Raw genomic sequence first — 15,899 nt, 5'->3', positions numbered from 1 at the left:
AGATCCTGATGTCCAGCTGTGTTACGAAGATATATATTGTATTTTGCAAGAAATGACTATCAACAAATGCATGGTATAAAAAAATACTTTTGAAATTGATTGTACATTTTGCTGCTTAATATTGTCAACATTGTAGTAGGATTGTAGTAATGGAGTAATGTCAATATTTCATGCGAAAGCAAAGAGAACAGCAGTTGCATGAATTCATTACTTCTCTTCTCTTCTTTTTAAGCGGTGTACTTGAATTGTGTTTAACACATATACTTCATTTGAAATTACAAAAATTATTAACATTGTGTTAACGGATTCGTACTCGCTGCTTCGTTTGTGTCTTAATGGGTGGGGCTCCACGTCTGACCAATCAGAAACACTCTGACTCTTAATGGGTGGGGCTCCACGTCTGACCAATCAGAATCACTCTGACACGGGCATTTCCTGCTCGCCTTGTAAGTTGTTGTTTTTTTTTGTGTGTGTGTGTGTCAGCTGCTCCCCATAGCTCTTAGTTATTAGCAAATTCAAGAAGTCAACAAGTTAACATGAGAAATTAATTACCAGGTTTTTAAAAAAAAATGAGTAACCAGAGGACTTGGATAATACCGTTACGCCACGAAATTGACAAACTACCCAACAAGCCGAATCGCGTTTTCCAGTCGTGCCGGAGATCCCCATGCAAGGGAGTTTTATTGTCCTAGCTTTGCTGGCTAACATTAGCAATTTGTGCTTAAACGACAAGGCTGCGAGAGAGAGAGAGAGAGAGAGAGAGAGATGTCTTCAACGGGACAGTATCGTCTCCCGCCCGTGAGCATCAAGCAGGAGCAAGAGGACGACTCGGACAACGAGGACAGGGACTTGGGGCTGAGGCGGTCGGACGGGCTCGAGTCCCAGATCATCCACAGCGGGCACTTCATGGTGTCCTCCCCCCACAGCGAGCACCCCCCGAAGAAAGGCTACGACTTCGACACTGTCAACAAGCAGACCTGCCAGACGTATCGCTTCGGCAAGGCGAGCATGTCACAGTTCTCCATCGACGCGTCGCTGACGAAGCTCTTCGAGTGCATGACGCTCGCCTACAGGTGAGTTCCCACGCGCGACGTGGGCACAGGAGAGGTTTTGAGGACGTGCGTTTTCCCGTAGCTCAGGCGTCATGACCCCCGTCGTGGAAGTGGCGTGAAGTTTCACAGTCACGAGTGTCCTTCTCATTCAACTTCCTGCTTCACCCCACCCCACGCAAAGTCCCAATACCACAGGAAATACATTTATATATTCAAAAAGTATTCTCGAGATGTAGAACTATTATCAGCAAAGTGTGAATTATTGCCAAAAACACTTATATTTGAAAGAAACCATCTGGCAGCTTTGGTGGAGAAATACTAACGATTACTGTTATATAAATTGTATACATATATAAACTGATGTTATATTATTGTATATTTTCTATATTATTATTGTATCAGCAAAAAGTACATCTTCCTATGAATTGTGGTTAACAAAGTATGTAATAGAGTACATGCACTTTAAATTTGTAATTCAGTCTAGTTCATGAATAAATATAGTTCTATATCTATATTGTTGAAGGGGGGGGGGGGGGTATTGTTCAGCATGTGACACAGTCATAATGAAAACCTGTACTTGGTGCAATGCTCATGTCGGATGTGGGATTGCTGTTGCTTTGCGTTTTATTTCCTTGTGCTTGTGCAAGATACCAAGTTGTTATCGTGATTGTGCGTAGTCTGGCGTGGCTTTGAACAAACAGCAAGTACGAAACAATTCAGTGAGGGTCGACGCTGTGTGAACAACATTCTTCATTATGGATGCCAGCTGGCTCCTAGAACATCTTTGTCACTGTGTAAAACAACTCATTTGAGAATTTCAGTCACAAGTTTAAAATAAATTTTGGGAGCGATGCACTGAGACAAAAGATGATCTCAAATGTGGCCTTCGGCTGCCGATGTGATCATTAAATTGTTCAATTTGCCGCATCCTATGGAAATAATTGTTTCAAATGTAATTAAATCAGATTTATTTTTACATCTATGAAATATCACAATTCCTGACAGATTAGTTCCTAAAGATCAAATTAATACACTAAAATATTTTTCTGATATCGACAAACGGCTTGAACTGGATTGAAACTGCAATCCGACGAAATGAAGTCTAGTATTGTGTAAGACTGAGCATTTTAATTTATGAATTACAAATAGCTTTTAATTTATATTCCTGCATTGATTTTTATTCATCTCATTATTTTATCACTACACGTGCATGAAAACAGATAATAAGAGACAAGTTAAATAAAAAATGATGGGTTCAAATTTCCAGGATCCTCTGGATTTCCCATCTTAATATCAAAATACTCACTTGTGCCACATTTGACTCTTAGGTCAATAAATAAACGGGATAAATGTTAAAATACTGTTTGTATTTTAACATGTCTTTTTTGTTTGTGCAAATAAGTTGGGTTCTCTGGCTGGTGTAACAAGATATTAAGAGGCAAGTTAAATAAAAAATGATGTGTGGGTCAAATTTCCAATGGTTATGTGTTCACAGCTGTAGTGTTACTATATAGAGGATTCCCTCTGACTTTATAAATGGCACCAACTTGGATTCGTGGGAAGACTATTTAAAGAACAAAAAGCTGAGGTTGTGACATGACCCTGTCCTCATCATGACATGAACACAGGCATACATGTGAAAGAATCTGATATTGTAGAGGCATTCATTAATTCATTGAATTCAATGCTCTGAATTCTGCTTTGTTTCCACTTTGCGGGTCACGGGAGTTGCTGGAGCCTATCCCAGCTTGCTGTGGGATAGGCTCATTCATTCATGCACACACTCGTACACTATACTCGAGGCACCTAGCAAAGGCAAAGTTAGAGAAGGCAATGAACAGGATGAGGAATGGGAAGGCACTTGGCCCAGATGACATACCAGGAGAAGATACATGGACGTAGTGAGGGAGGACATGAGAGTGGCTGGTGTTGGGGAGGACGATGCAAAGGACAGGGTGAAGTGGAGAACATGGATTTGTGGCGACGTCTCACGGGACAAGCCGAAAGTACAGCAGTAGTAGTCGTAGTAGTAGTAGTAGTAGTCAGTGCAGCATGCGCAAATGAATTACTTTTGTTGTTGCTGTGCTGTACGTTCGATAAGACTTTATCTCATTTCACATTTCACAGTTGCAGTTATCTTTCTAACTTGACCTTGACAGAGTCCTGCTTGTTTTCAGTAGTCTTTTCAGTACAACACCAGCATGGGCCTGCCATTTTAGAATTATTTGTAGCCATAGAATCTCAAGGTAGAGTTTTTTTTTTTCTGGCATCACAGAAATAAACAATTTGTGAATGAAGTGGTGAATTTGGTATTCGTATTGTGGTACCTGTTTGCAGAAGTTAAAACTCCGCATTTGTTATTCTGTCTCTCATCACTTGGGAGTCCTTTTCACTGGCGATGTTCTTGTCTTTTCAGTGGGAATTTGGTGTCGCCCAAATGGAAGAACTTTAAAGGTCTCAAACTGCTTTGGAGAGACAAGATCCGCCTCAACAATGCCATATGGAGAGCTTGGTATATTCATTGTAAGAGTTCCACACGCTTCCTGTCATTTTGCATCCATTGAGAACAGGCTGACGTGTTTACTATGTTAATGAAGTCACCATTTCATTCAAGAATCTGTTCGAGATTGGAGTTGGACTCCTGCATGAATCTGACAATGTCGCATTGATGTGCATGTTGGAACAAATTGGAGACTGTGAACAGCTTGGACGTTGACGAATACTAACTCTCATTCGCATCCCAAAAATAAACCAGAAACTTCTCATGTGCAGTCAGCTGTTCGTGTCAGCATGCTTTGGTGAAGCCCTAATCTCCATGCATGAAAAATATTTTGAAAATGCGGGCAGTGAAGACAAATATTGGACTTTATTGATACAGTAAAATGTCCCTCGAACCTGTTTGGATTACTTCTGTAGTTACTGCTTTGTAAACATAGTTCACAGGCATGAGTAATGTGTAATACAGTATATGAAACTAATGTGACACGATTTGTTTCGTTTTTTGTCACAGATGTGGAGAAAAGGAACAATCCTGTTTGTCACTTTTTGACTCCCCTGGATGGAAGCATGGAATTAGACATTCATCGGCCCACTGAGGTAAAGATAGAAAAAAAAAAAATGATGTTCGAAAAGCCAAAGCTGTGACTGTCATCCTGACGCTAAACGTTTTACATCCAGTCACTCTGGCGCTTACCGGTACTTTAGATCCAGTCACTATCAATGGAAGGATTTTTCCTGTGTCCCTTCCTTTCTTTGTACTTTGTCTTTGTTGTTGACCTTAGGTTAATTCCTGCTCCTTTCTTTCTGCTACAGGCTGCGTCCACAGATTTGAGATGTTGGAAAAGAAGAATTGAGATTGTCATAAGAGAGTACCACAAGTGGAGAACTTACTTTAAGAAAAGGGTACTATATTTGATTGGCCATATTTTGGCTTTTACCAAAGGGTTCATATGCATTTCATATATTTATCTTGTCTCTTTAAGTGCTCATAAAACTGATTTCTCAAATGAGGTGCTCACCAAATCTTATACAGTTACAGAAACACAAAGATGAAGACCTCTCAAGCTTGCTCATGGTAAGCAGAACCGCTTTCCCTCACATTATCAAAGCACTTTTGACTGCTTGCACCTATTAGAACTTGTGAACATATGTGTATAAATCATAAGATGATTGCATGAGGTGAGAGAACTCATCCCGTGCTGGATGCATGCTTGTGTGTCACTAACTGGCTTGGTGGTGTGGATTTGCGTGTTCAAAGGAGCCGGAGGAGCAGTTGTTGCTGTTCGGGGAAGTCTCTCCAGACATGCTCCGTGTCTCCCTTTATCAGGATGAAGAGACGGCAGCGCGTCGGCTGCTCCGAAAGCAAAATGAAACCCCTGCTCCCATGGAGATGGACCCCCTGTTTGACATGGATGTTTTGATGTCTGAGTTTTCAGACACCTTGTTCTCTACGTTGGCCTCCCACCAGTCTGTGGCCTGGCCCAATCCAAGGGAGATTGGTGAGACAGTCTTCAGCTGTCCATTTCATGAAAACAGTACAGTATAGCCATCCTAATTATGTAAACGATGTACCATCTGAGTACGAGTGCTGTTTAGGACTTGATCTCAGTAACATAGTATTTATTATAATGTTTTTGGATGTCCTCCCTGGCGCTACCCCCTCCATAGCTCATGCAGGAAATGCAGACATGATCCAACCTGGACTCATCCCTTTACAACCCAACCTAGACTTCATGGACTCCTTTGATCCCCTACAAGGTAGGCGAAATGCTCCACAGAAACTAATGTTGTACGCTTTACTGAAATGAAAGGTAGACATTCTTGTAACTCTACTACAGGAATTGGCTTAGCCAATAATAACACACAAAGTAGTGCGATTCTACTAACCAATAGTTAACATAGAAACTCTTGTTCCAGACTTATTTCACAGCCTCCGTCAGCCCTCCTTCCCCTCTGTTTCCCCCACTGCATCACCTGTCACCCCGCTACCCAGCAGCAGCTCTGAGTCACAGGTAAACACAGACGCAAGGCACAGATCCTCACACACACCCACGATGGAAGCTTGCGTTGGGCCTTTTGTAGTGTTCCTAGATTTACGATGTGTAATGTTTTTGGGGTCAATTTTCATCTTATGCCATGTTTGTGTACTATGTAGTTACACAAATACCTGTTTAACAAAAATAATCATACTAAACTTAATTTGCAAAGCTCTTTCAAACATCACTTCCTGCTCAAGCTGCTTGATGCAAGCACGTTTTGAACACCATGAGCTGTCTCTCAGATCTGAGGGTTTTTCTTGTTACTACTGTGAAAAATAACTGCTAAATCGTATCAGTGTATTCATACCTGTCGTTTAGGATGACGGAGGAAGAACCAAAACGACTTTTTTCACGAATGCAAATTGGTTCCAGGCAACATGGAGTAACCAGAAAATCTGATTATTAACGGATAAAATATGTAAACCGTGTCCGAGTTGTTTCATCGTGCACCAGACTAGAAGACGGGGCTAAATGTGTTTGTGTCTGTTTCCTTTGTCATCTTTTGTTAGGCCCACTTAATGTCATCCTTGCATTTCACAACCAACCACATCCCCTCTCCTGGACCCAGTTCCATAACCTCTCCGATGGCCAGTCAAAGTGGTGGCAGCGATGCCGTGTATGGACAAAACTATATGCCTTTGTTTCCCGGGCAGGCGGTGCCCGGTGATCAAGCAATAGGTTCCCCTTCTCAATCACTACCTCTTGATCCCATGGCAACGTGCCTTTCGGGTCAGAACCTGGCCTCGGCAGCACCCGTTGTTCCCTCACCCTTGGACGACGCGTCAGCGCTGGGTGAAATTGTAGCACCTTCTGTGATTACGCACACGACGTCCTCTACTGTTACACTCGCCGATGCAGCCACCACTTTCAGCCACGGCGCAGACTATGGCTCCATACCCACGCTGCCTCCACCCCCTCCATGCCAGCTCCAACCCGTAGCTTCCGTGCCCGCCTCTTCCGCCCAGCGCCCTCAGACCTTCGCCCTGCCTCACCCAGTTCAGCCGTCCAGTGCCAACAAAATCCGCCCTGTGCAAAGGATTGCTGTTGCCAACACCCTCCCCTCTTCCCACCTCATCCTCACAGGTCTGCTGTTTCTGGACACAAAGTCACGATGTCAATGCTGCATGTGTTTAAAAATGGTGACATAACATTGTTGAGTTGGCAATGTCAACCATTTGGGGAGTGTTGTTAAGGAGGCACACACCCATAGTACATATACACCTATTAGAAAGGTATATATGTACTATGGGTGTGTGTGTGTGTGTGTTCAAACAATGAAACCAGACAGATGAAACTGATGTTTTTTAAAAAAAAAGCTCAGAACTGCACTGACTTCATTTCAATGTTCCATTTTCAGCCCCTTTCCCAGGTCATGCTAATGCTGTGATTGTTACTCCGACACCACTGAACACAGATGTGGTCTCTAATACGGGAGTCGTCATCGCTCCCCATCTTGTACGTATTGTCTGTATTATCATTTTCACTATTTCCTTTTCTTCTAAAACCACAGATAGCTATAGAACATTGCATATTTTGATTTCACCATTCACTTTACTCTGTTTGTCAACCAAACCCCCCCCCCCCCCTAATTTATCAAATCAGTATTATTATTATCTCAGTTTAAGAAAAATACTTCATTTGCTCTCTTCTTGTATCCCAGACTCCTGGATTCCACATTGTGCCTCACACACCGAAGCCTCCCCAGACGATTGTGTCCAAAAAAAAGTCTTCCAAAAATCAGAACGCCTCCTCAAGTGTCGGTGAGAATCCACTTAACCCTGAATGGACACCGTAACCCCAAAGCCACCAATTGTTCCAAGTTTCTGTGTTGTTCTTTCCGGTCCACGGTCAACCAGGATCAGGTCAAGGCTCACCATGTGGATTAGATCAAGTCCCGAGTCCGAATTCACTGATCAGCAGCAGCACAACTCTAATAAAGAATGAACAAAATCAGGTTTTTGTTGATCTGATTATATTCCTTGCATGAATGTTGAACATGAACAGTTTATTTATGTGATAGCTCCATTATGAGCATATAATTATAATTATATTCTTAACATTCATAAAATAAAAGGAAACATTTTATGAATTAGCTCAGCCTGAGTTTCATACCTCTACAAATGTATAGCCCTGTTCTTAGCATCAGTAGCACACTTCCTCATGCTATGGAGTATGTAGCCCCCTGTAGGAAAGCCTCTGATCAATGCTTCCACTGCCGCTCCGTTTCAGAGCCGGAGACCAATACACATATCTGCAGAGCAAAAGCGCCGATCAAACATTAAGATTGGATTTCAGACACTCTGCAACATGGTGCCCACGTTGAAGTCGCAGTCAAACGTAAGTCCGTGTCCCCCCCCGTGTGCCGTCGCCAAGCATCAGAACATCAGAGCTCTTTGAATAATGCACAGTACTCGTTCCACATATTGATCTTAATATTGATTTTACAATCGTAACCATTAATGTTTTGCATTCAGATCAGCAATGCGGTCACATTGCAGAAGACAGTGGAACACATTGGGAAACTCCAGCAAGAGAGGCAGCAGTTGCAGGAGCAGGTCAAGAGACTACGAGAGGAAATCGAGGAACTCAACACCTCTATTAAGTGTGTTACGTCATTGTGCATGTCTGTCTACTCTCACAGCGTTAAAACGTCGCTTTGGTGCTTGGAACATTCATTTTCCTCTTTTGTTTTTTCCTCTTGGCACTGTTTATCCCCAGCTCGTGCCAGGAACAGCTGCCTGCCTCCGGGTTGCCCATCAGAAGACAATGCTTCGACCATATGCAAGAGTTCAATGACTATGTGAAGAACCGCACTTTACAGAACTGGAAGTTCTGGATTGTATCCTCCGGTGAAAGAGTTCTGCTGGTTACATTGCCTGCCACTTAGTCATAACAGATGTTAAAACATATTGAGCACAAGGGTGTCAAATTCAAGTAGAAAAAGGGGCTGGTTTTACATTTATTGACTCCCAAGTACGTACAATATTTTGACCTGAAAGGTTCGAAAACTTTACAGCTACTTTTTCCTCAATGAAATAAATTGGTGATTTGGCTGGACTGTGAGTTTGACAAATCTACTATAACTTAAAAAATGATTCATTATGAAAAAAATGATCATACACAGCAGACGTAGGCTTTATGGAAGGTTAATATAGCGATAATTCGTTCCTTCGGGGTCCTGCCCAATGTCAGCGAGTATAGGCTCCAATAAAACCTATTGCATAGTTTAAATTTAAAATCGTCCTTTTGCTCTTGTGAGCAGCTAAGATAATGGGTAACAGCAGGTTCAAAGCAGGGCAACGCTGTTCTGTTCACGTTCCGGAGTGTTTCCAAAGAACAAAGACGCAATCCCAAGTCGAATTTCCCAGGACTAATTAATTATCAGATTAGTTTTGACAGTAAGCAGTTCTAAGACAGAATGGAACGATAACCGGTTTGCGGTTTGAACAGGAGCCATAGTGATTATAAAGTTTAGACTTGGGCTGTGCATAAATAACGCATAGTCATCATAAATAATAAGCTCGGCTTGGGGATATAATTATGTTGCAAATACGTGTTAATTTACAGAACCTATGATGATGATGAGCTGCAATCTTGGTCAACTGGTGCGACGAGTTTTCACACTTTGCCTCTCGCCCAACGAAAATATTTGATGTCAGGAGAACTGACAGACTGCTTTTTGTTTTAGACTTGTAGACAGTACGCAATAAATCTACTCGATGAAAAACCGTGTCGAGATTGCGTTTTGATAAGTACTTTTTTTTTTTGAGAAGGCCACGGGATGAGCCATACGTCGTCCGGAACTCAAACTAAAGTTATCAGTCCTTGACTGTCTTCGCTGTTTCAGTTCAGCATCATCATAAAGCCTCTCTTTGAGTCGTTCAATCGGATGGTATCAAGCACAAGCAAGGAAGACCTCTGTCGGACCACGCTGCAGTGGCTCGATCGTCACTGCTCCCTCCCAGTGCTCAGACCAAGTAAGTGGAAGGCTGATTGTGTTCGGTTTTGTGTGCTCACTTTACACATTCCACCTGCTCTCTGGTTGCAACACAGAGGATAATCGTCATGGATCATTTGTGTGCCAGCTGCATGCCACGGTCTGTAAATCTGTTTCTCGGAATTTTCTCCTTATCTGTCTTGTCTCTGTTTTTCCCTGCATTTTCTTCCTGTATCAAGCAACCGTGCATAACAGGAAACAGCCCATTTCATTTATTGTAATAGATGATAACTTCTCCTCATCCCACTTCCTCAAAGAAGTGAATTTTATACTGGACCCACTTCTACTTAAACTTTTGTTTAATACTTAATGCATCCGTGACATCATTTATTTATTTGTTCTCTCATATTCAGTCAAATTTCTCAAATCTCAGCTTCAGGAATCTGGCTGTTCCACTTTTCCACGTTGATTTGCTGTGGCGACCTCTCACGGAACAAGCCGAAAGTACAGTAGTAGTAGTAGTAGTAGTAGTAGTCACTTTACCACATGCTGCATGGGTTACATTTACTGCATGTGCAGTACCGGTATATATGAATGTGTGTATTTTAAGCAACAGAGGGAGTTGTAACACTAATTTCCTTTTGTGTTGCATTCATTTACAATAAAGGAGTTCTGATTCCGATCTCATCATTTGTTAAGACAATTTAAAAATTCCCCTGAGTCACACAAATGAAATAGTTCTGCATCCTAAAGGGACAGAGACCCTGGGTAGCTCCCAAACTGGAAGATTGTATCTGATGTACGCTTAGCGGCTAGCGCAGTAAGAATACTTCACGTTGTGTGGTCTTAGGTTGGGTCACAGTTGGTTATCTGTGGTTTCTTTCTGTTTTCCAGTGATGCTGAGCGCCCTCCGTCAGCTGAGCACAACCACGTCCATTCTGAGCGACCCAGCCATGCTCCCCGAGGAAGCCATCCATGCCGTCACGCAAACAGATGTGTAGCCGTAGTTCTCGGAGGAGGCGAGGTGACCCAGAAGTCTCCTAAGCCTTCCACAACAGTCACAATTATTCCATATCACTCGTTTACCTTTGCAGCCATTGAGACAGCTCACCATAGATGCACAACCGCTCTGAGAAATAAATGAAACGATTTATGATTGTCCTCTCTGATCTGTTGTGCAATGACGTTCAGAAGTTTTATTGACAGAAACTACTACTGTCTTCTCCTACTTCAGGTGAAGATCTTCTTCACACTTTATTGGAAGGTGGTACTTTTGGTTTGGCTTTTGAATAATTACAGTATCTATTACATTTTAAAGACTTTTATGTTGTAAAACACATATTGTGTTAAAAAGGGAAAGACTGAGCAATTCTCAGCATAATCTGCACTCTCTCAAGCATTTAAATATGTAAGGAGATAACGTGGGATTTCTTTTTTAGGACTAGCTGAATGTGTATTTAGGGTGTTTTTGAGGGCTTTAAAACCTCAATGACATGTTTCACTGTAGTATTAAGGTTGTTTGAATCATGGATTATATGCTATGTATTCTATTGTTGCAAGATGAGAGCTTTGTCATCCTCGTTTACTCAGGTGAAAATTATTTTGCCAATTTAAAATAGTCGTTTCCTGATGATTTTCCATCCATGCTGAACGTAATTTCCTGCTTGGCCTGAAAACCCCCCATTTCCAATCAGTTCAACTTCAAAGTCTACAAAAATATGTGTGTCTTTGAATTTTAGATGCAGTATGGTATATATATATATATATATATGGTTTTCTACTGGCCGGGTCAATACTGGGCCCCTCATAGGGAGGATGACTGTAATGATTGTACGCATCATATACAGTATATACTACATGTCCACGTACATTTACAAGCTTATTGTACGAGACAGTCTCTTCTGTTGTTTTAATTTTGGTGACTCAGGGCTCATGAGAAAACAATCTGTCTACCATGTCAAAAGAAAATGCAGACAAGAAACAGACCAGAAGCCATATCGGATTCATTTTCCTGTCATTTTATTTAAATCCTATGTTTCACACTGCTGGCGCTTTGAGAGATGGAACCTGTGCACGTCCAGCTTGTCTGACAAAGTTCTGCCTTAAGGTCAAATAAAGTGCCGGATGCTGCCGCAGACGACTTATTCTTTGTATTGTTTTGCCTTTGTTTTGTTTTTTCAGCCCTCCTCAGGCAGACGTTCATGCTGTGTTTTTTGTTTTTGCAGTACTTTACTCAGAGATACTCTGAGTGTACTCAGATTTTTCACTTTTCAACAGCAAATGTCACCAATGATAATATATATTTGACGAAAGTGAGCTTTTTTTTTTGTGTACAGTCTTTTAATGTGGTCCCGTAAGAAATCATTTTCAGGTTGGCATTTGGTAAAACTTTTTTGACAGTATGCAACATTGCTGGTTTATTACAGGGATGCAGATCAAGCAGGGCTATGTTTGTTTGAAGTGTATTGGTTACATTTATCTGAAATGCTACTGTAAGAAAATCTAGATGCTCCTCTGGATGCAGCTACGTTTGTCGTAATCGTGCACAAAGTATCTTTTTTTGGCTTTTGTTTCAGTTTTGTTTGAAAACACAGACTTGATATGTTATTTAGACAGAAATCCTCTATGTGCGATTACAGCTTTACATTTTTGGGGTGATTTTATTGTGTGAGTGTTTTGTTTTCTTCATCCTACGATTTAAAAATATTCCAACCTTCCAGGTTGGATTTACAAAGTTTGATTGCTGTTTTTGTGAGGGGATTTTGTACGAGATGAAAAGGTGGTTCTCCCCAAATGTTGTATTGTATTTCATTTGAATTAAGAAGTAAAGATATTTTCTTAAGCAACATACCAGTGGTTTATTTTTACTCTTTCAAAATTCACAAATATGCCATATGCCATATAGCAAAATATTTTCAAAATCTTGACTTCTAATAACTTCATTTTCAACAACTATTGAATAATAAATTGTTAGAACTGTAGCAGCTGCTCCCGCATCAGCCCAGAGATCCCCGGCATGCAGCAATAGGAGGAGGAATGGCCATCAAGGTGCAGTTCTGGCCCAATCTGCACTTTGGTGTTCATGGAGGGGCAGAACTTGGAAAAAGGGGTTGCCCCAGGTGGCATTACAGTCTTTTGTGAGTAATACCCATAAACATTTAAATGTAAATGCAAATTAGATTTTGATGTCTCTACAGATGAAGGTGAAGCTGTTTGTTTCAGCACAGCAAAGATAACCCTCCGAGGTTCTTGGATTCAAGTTGTGTGTTGTGTTTTGCTTAGAAATCTGAAGTAGGATTTCCCCTCATTTGTAAATGCAACATTTACAAATTACGCTACATTTTCTGCTCTAAACTGTTCAAAATGCTAATGGCTACATTGCCTGTAAATTTAAATGGGAGAAAAGGATCTGGATAGGAGAGTTGGAGATTTTTATTTGTGAAGGTTTTATGAGGGGCACTGCAAAATACATCAAATAACGGTATGTCTGTCTTTTCCCAAAGCTTTAGAGCCAATGGCAAACAAGAAATCAAGTTTATACATCTTACTGGATTAGGAAATTTGCATCAATCTATGACGGAAGGAGGGTGGATTTAGTCAGCAGCAGACTTCTTGATATGATACTTGATTTTTTGAGAATCACTTTTATCAGAACTCCTTAGATAAGATCAAGATCTTGCACTCTTTTGCAAAGTTTCAAGGTTGACCAGTGGAATAAAAACAGCTCTCCTCTTGAGAAATGCAAATGTAAAAAATCAGATTAAATCTTTAGAACTCAAATCAAGAGCACCGTTTAGTATTGTCCCTCTTCTTTGTAGATTCTATCACTAAACGAAATAAAAAAACATTTATACAAATATAAATATATCAAATATATTAGAAGATTTTATCATAAAAAATCAAGAAAAAAAACGTTTGTCGTGGTCAGAAGTATTTTATTTATCAGTCAAGTAAAAATAAATTGTAACTGAACAGAGTCTAATTTTGCAGTGTTTTCAAGAAACAGTTTTGATTACGATAATTCCGAAATGAAGGGGGGGGAGAACTTTCATGAGGATCCACAGGTGGCGTTTGCAAAATGCTCCACCCATTGTCTGGTGAAGTGGATGATCCGGAGGCCGGTCGTCTTCTTCTCGTAATCGCTTGCTGTCGTTACGTTTCTGTGGCAGTTGGTCTTTAAAATGATGGTCATGTTTAGACCTTTGCTGGCGTTCGCTTTGAACTGAGTGATAAATGTCTTTGTTTTCTTAATGAGGCCTTGGTGCCTGTCAGTGATGGATCTAATGATCAACGGCAGGTGGTTCTCTAGATAGTCTGTGATGGAACAGATGGAAGTCTGGATTTCTTCTTTAGTTATTCCCTCAACGGGCTCTGATTTATATCCTTTTGGTGGCTGTCCACGGAACATGGTCTTTATCTAGAAAAGAAGCAGAGGTCATAACGACAGTCAGGTGAATCAAGGAGCTCAGAGGCTGCACCAAATTGGCTTCAAAACTTTCCTCCATTGATAATTAGTGGTATTTATTTCATGTTTTGTCAAAATGAATTTGCTTTTAAATGAAATTGAAGCCGTGACTGTGATTCTCAAGTGCACTTTCAATGTACCATATACTGCAGTATGAATAATGACCAACTCACATAATCCTTTTCAGCCCCTCGTAGAGTACACAATGAAAATGCCACATCCCTCAGGTTCCTCTTAAGTACATCTAGCTCGGTTGGCCGTGAGGCGGTGAAGAAAATGTGCACCATCAGAAAACAGGACAGGAGCACCTCTTCAGGAAGTTGCACATAAAAAAAAACACATGATACGCCTGAATGAATAGTCTACCAGGAGAGCAAGTCAAAACAGAATCAACGTCAGTGTCAGAAGTCATTTCACGTGAATTACTGTCAACAGCATTTCTGTGTTCCTGGAGTTTGGACTTCTTCATACTTTCTCCCTTTTTTGTTTGCATTGGAAGGAGGTGAAGTTAGCCTGCCTGCGAGCAAAAGCTCATCTTACGTTATGCAGCATGCCAGAAGGAAATAAAATGTTGATTTAAAAAAATAAACATTTTCTTTCATTCTGGAATTGCAGCATAATTATTGTGTTATTTGTTACACAGATATATTATTATTATTTTCCTACTCTTTACAAGAAAAACAATATAAATCCACTTGCTTAAAGATGGCTTACCTTTAAAAAGAGACATCAGGTGATTTTCCGTTCCTGCCGTAGACTTTAAATGCACCCTCTGCCATGGCCTGAGGTTATATATCCAAACGTGGATGTGGTTTTTTTTTTTTTCTTTGGGTGAATGACGCTTTTGTGGCATTATCATCAAAGAATCTATCAGTCGGGTGTTTTTTTTTGTTTTGCAACTGTCACCTTTCACCTCAGCGGTGTGTATAGGAAGACGCTGCACAGATTCATCTGTGATATATCTTCATGAGTTGGAACATAATAAAGTTTAGCAACAAAACGCCGGCCCTGCTCTCTGACGAGGTTAAGATGCGAGTTGAGCCACACATCACAGAGTTATGGAAACAAAATATGATTCAATCATTTGCTCACTTACCGTGATGCAACAGAAATTCAATGACTCAAAATACAGGTTGATGCGTGAATTTGAAATCGGTTTATGACCGAATAGCAATGTGAATTATACATTACTCATAGAAGTACCCTTCTGACATCACCTGTGAGCCAATTTGGAAATTTTTACGTTGGCATTAAGACCTCTGAGAAATGAAAAGACGATCATAATTTGTGACATCATTGCGCTGAGGACACAGCACGCACTACGGTGACTGACCATGGTGAAACGGACTGACTGTTGAGTCTGATAAATCACAACTTGCATCATTTAAATCCTTAATCCTGGAAAGAGTACCCCTAACATTTCGTATCGTGTTCATTGATAGTGAGCGCCATAAAAGTCTGATTTTCCACGATGGCGCAGCCAGATCCATTTTTCTTTCTAGATTTTACTTATCACTAATTGAAAGAAATCCATTTCAATGCCTGCATTATCTGGAAAGTGCTCTGTCCTCGCCCTTCTCTGGTATTGCAAATAAAATAAAATATACATGTTGGATCTTAATCCAGCAGTTTAGCATCATGTTCTAAAGGATGAAAATAGGATTAAGTGCTTACAAGAATCAATAGCGGATTAGATGCCGGTCAATGTCACATGCAGGAAATTGGCTCTTTCACAGTGATCAATACTGGTGAATCCTATGAGCTTTGTCTGCTCCACCGACACTAATGCAGAAATCCTGACGTGTTGAGGTGTCCCTGAAGTGAGCCCCAACTGTTACCAGGCAACCAGCAACCGCTTGTAAACAGACTGTACCTCTGTGTGCGTCTCCTCCGTGTTACACTGGAGC

The 15,899-nt window shown here is 40.9% G+C and overlaps 1 protein-coding gene across 1 annotated transcript; it reads left to right on the top strand.

Annotated features, from left to right (window-relative positions):
- Nucleotides 1-657: 657 nt before the first annotated feature.
- Nucleotides 658-12,369, top strand: mlxip (MLX interacting protein). The gene is made up of 17 exons (XM_068760939.1): nucleotides 658-1,073; nucleotides 3,469-3,575; nucleotides 4,063-4,148; nucleotides 4,365-4,454; nucleotides 4,585-4,626; nucleotides 4,810-5,050; nucleotides 5,220-5,309; nucleotides 5,469-5,563; nucleotides 6,100-6,673; nucleotides 6,948-7,045; nucleotides 7,251-7,350; nucleotides 7,447-7,544; nucleotides 7,820-7,927; nucleotides 8,065-8,192; nucleotides 8,309-8,429; nucleotides 9,438-9,567; nucleotides 10,422-12,369. The coding sequence occupies exons 1-17, from the start codon at nucleotides 766-768 to the stop codon at nucleotides 10,526-10,528; spliced, it is 2,523 nt and encodes an 840-aa protein (XP_068617040.1). The 5' UTR covers nucleotides 658-765; the 3' UTR covers nucleotides 10,529-12,369.
- The last annotated feature ends 3,530 nt before the right edge of the window (nucleotides 12,370-15,899 follow it).

The sequence above is a fragment of the Brachionichthys hirsutus genome, chromosome 4, assembly GCF_040956055.1.
Source record: "Brachionichthys hirsutus isolate HB-005 chromosome 4, CSIRO-AGI_Bhir_v1, whole genome shotgun sequence".
In the NCBI taxonomy this organism is placed as follows: Eukaryota; Metazoa; Chordata; class Actinopteri; order Lophiiformes; family Brachionichthyidae; genus Brachionichthys; species Brachionichthys hirsutus.
Note: the sequence above shows the minus strand (reverse complement) of the source record. Positions and strands in the feature narration are given on the sequence as shown.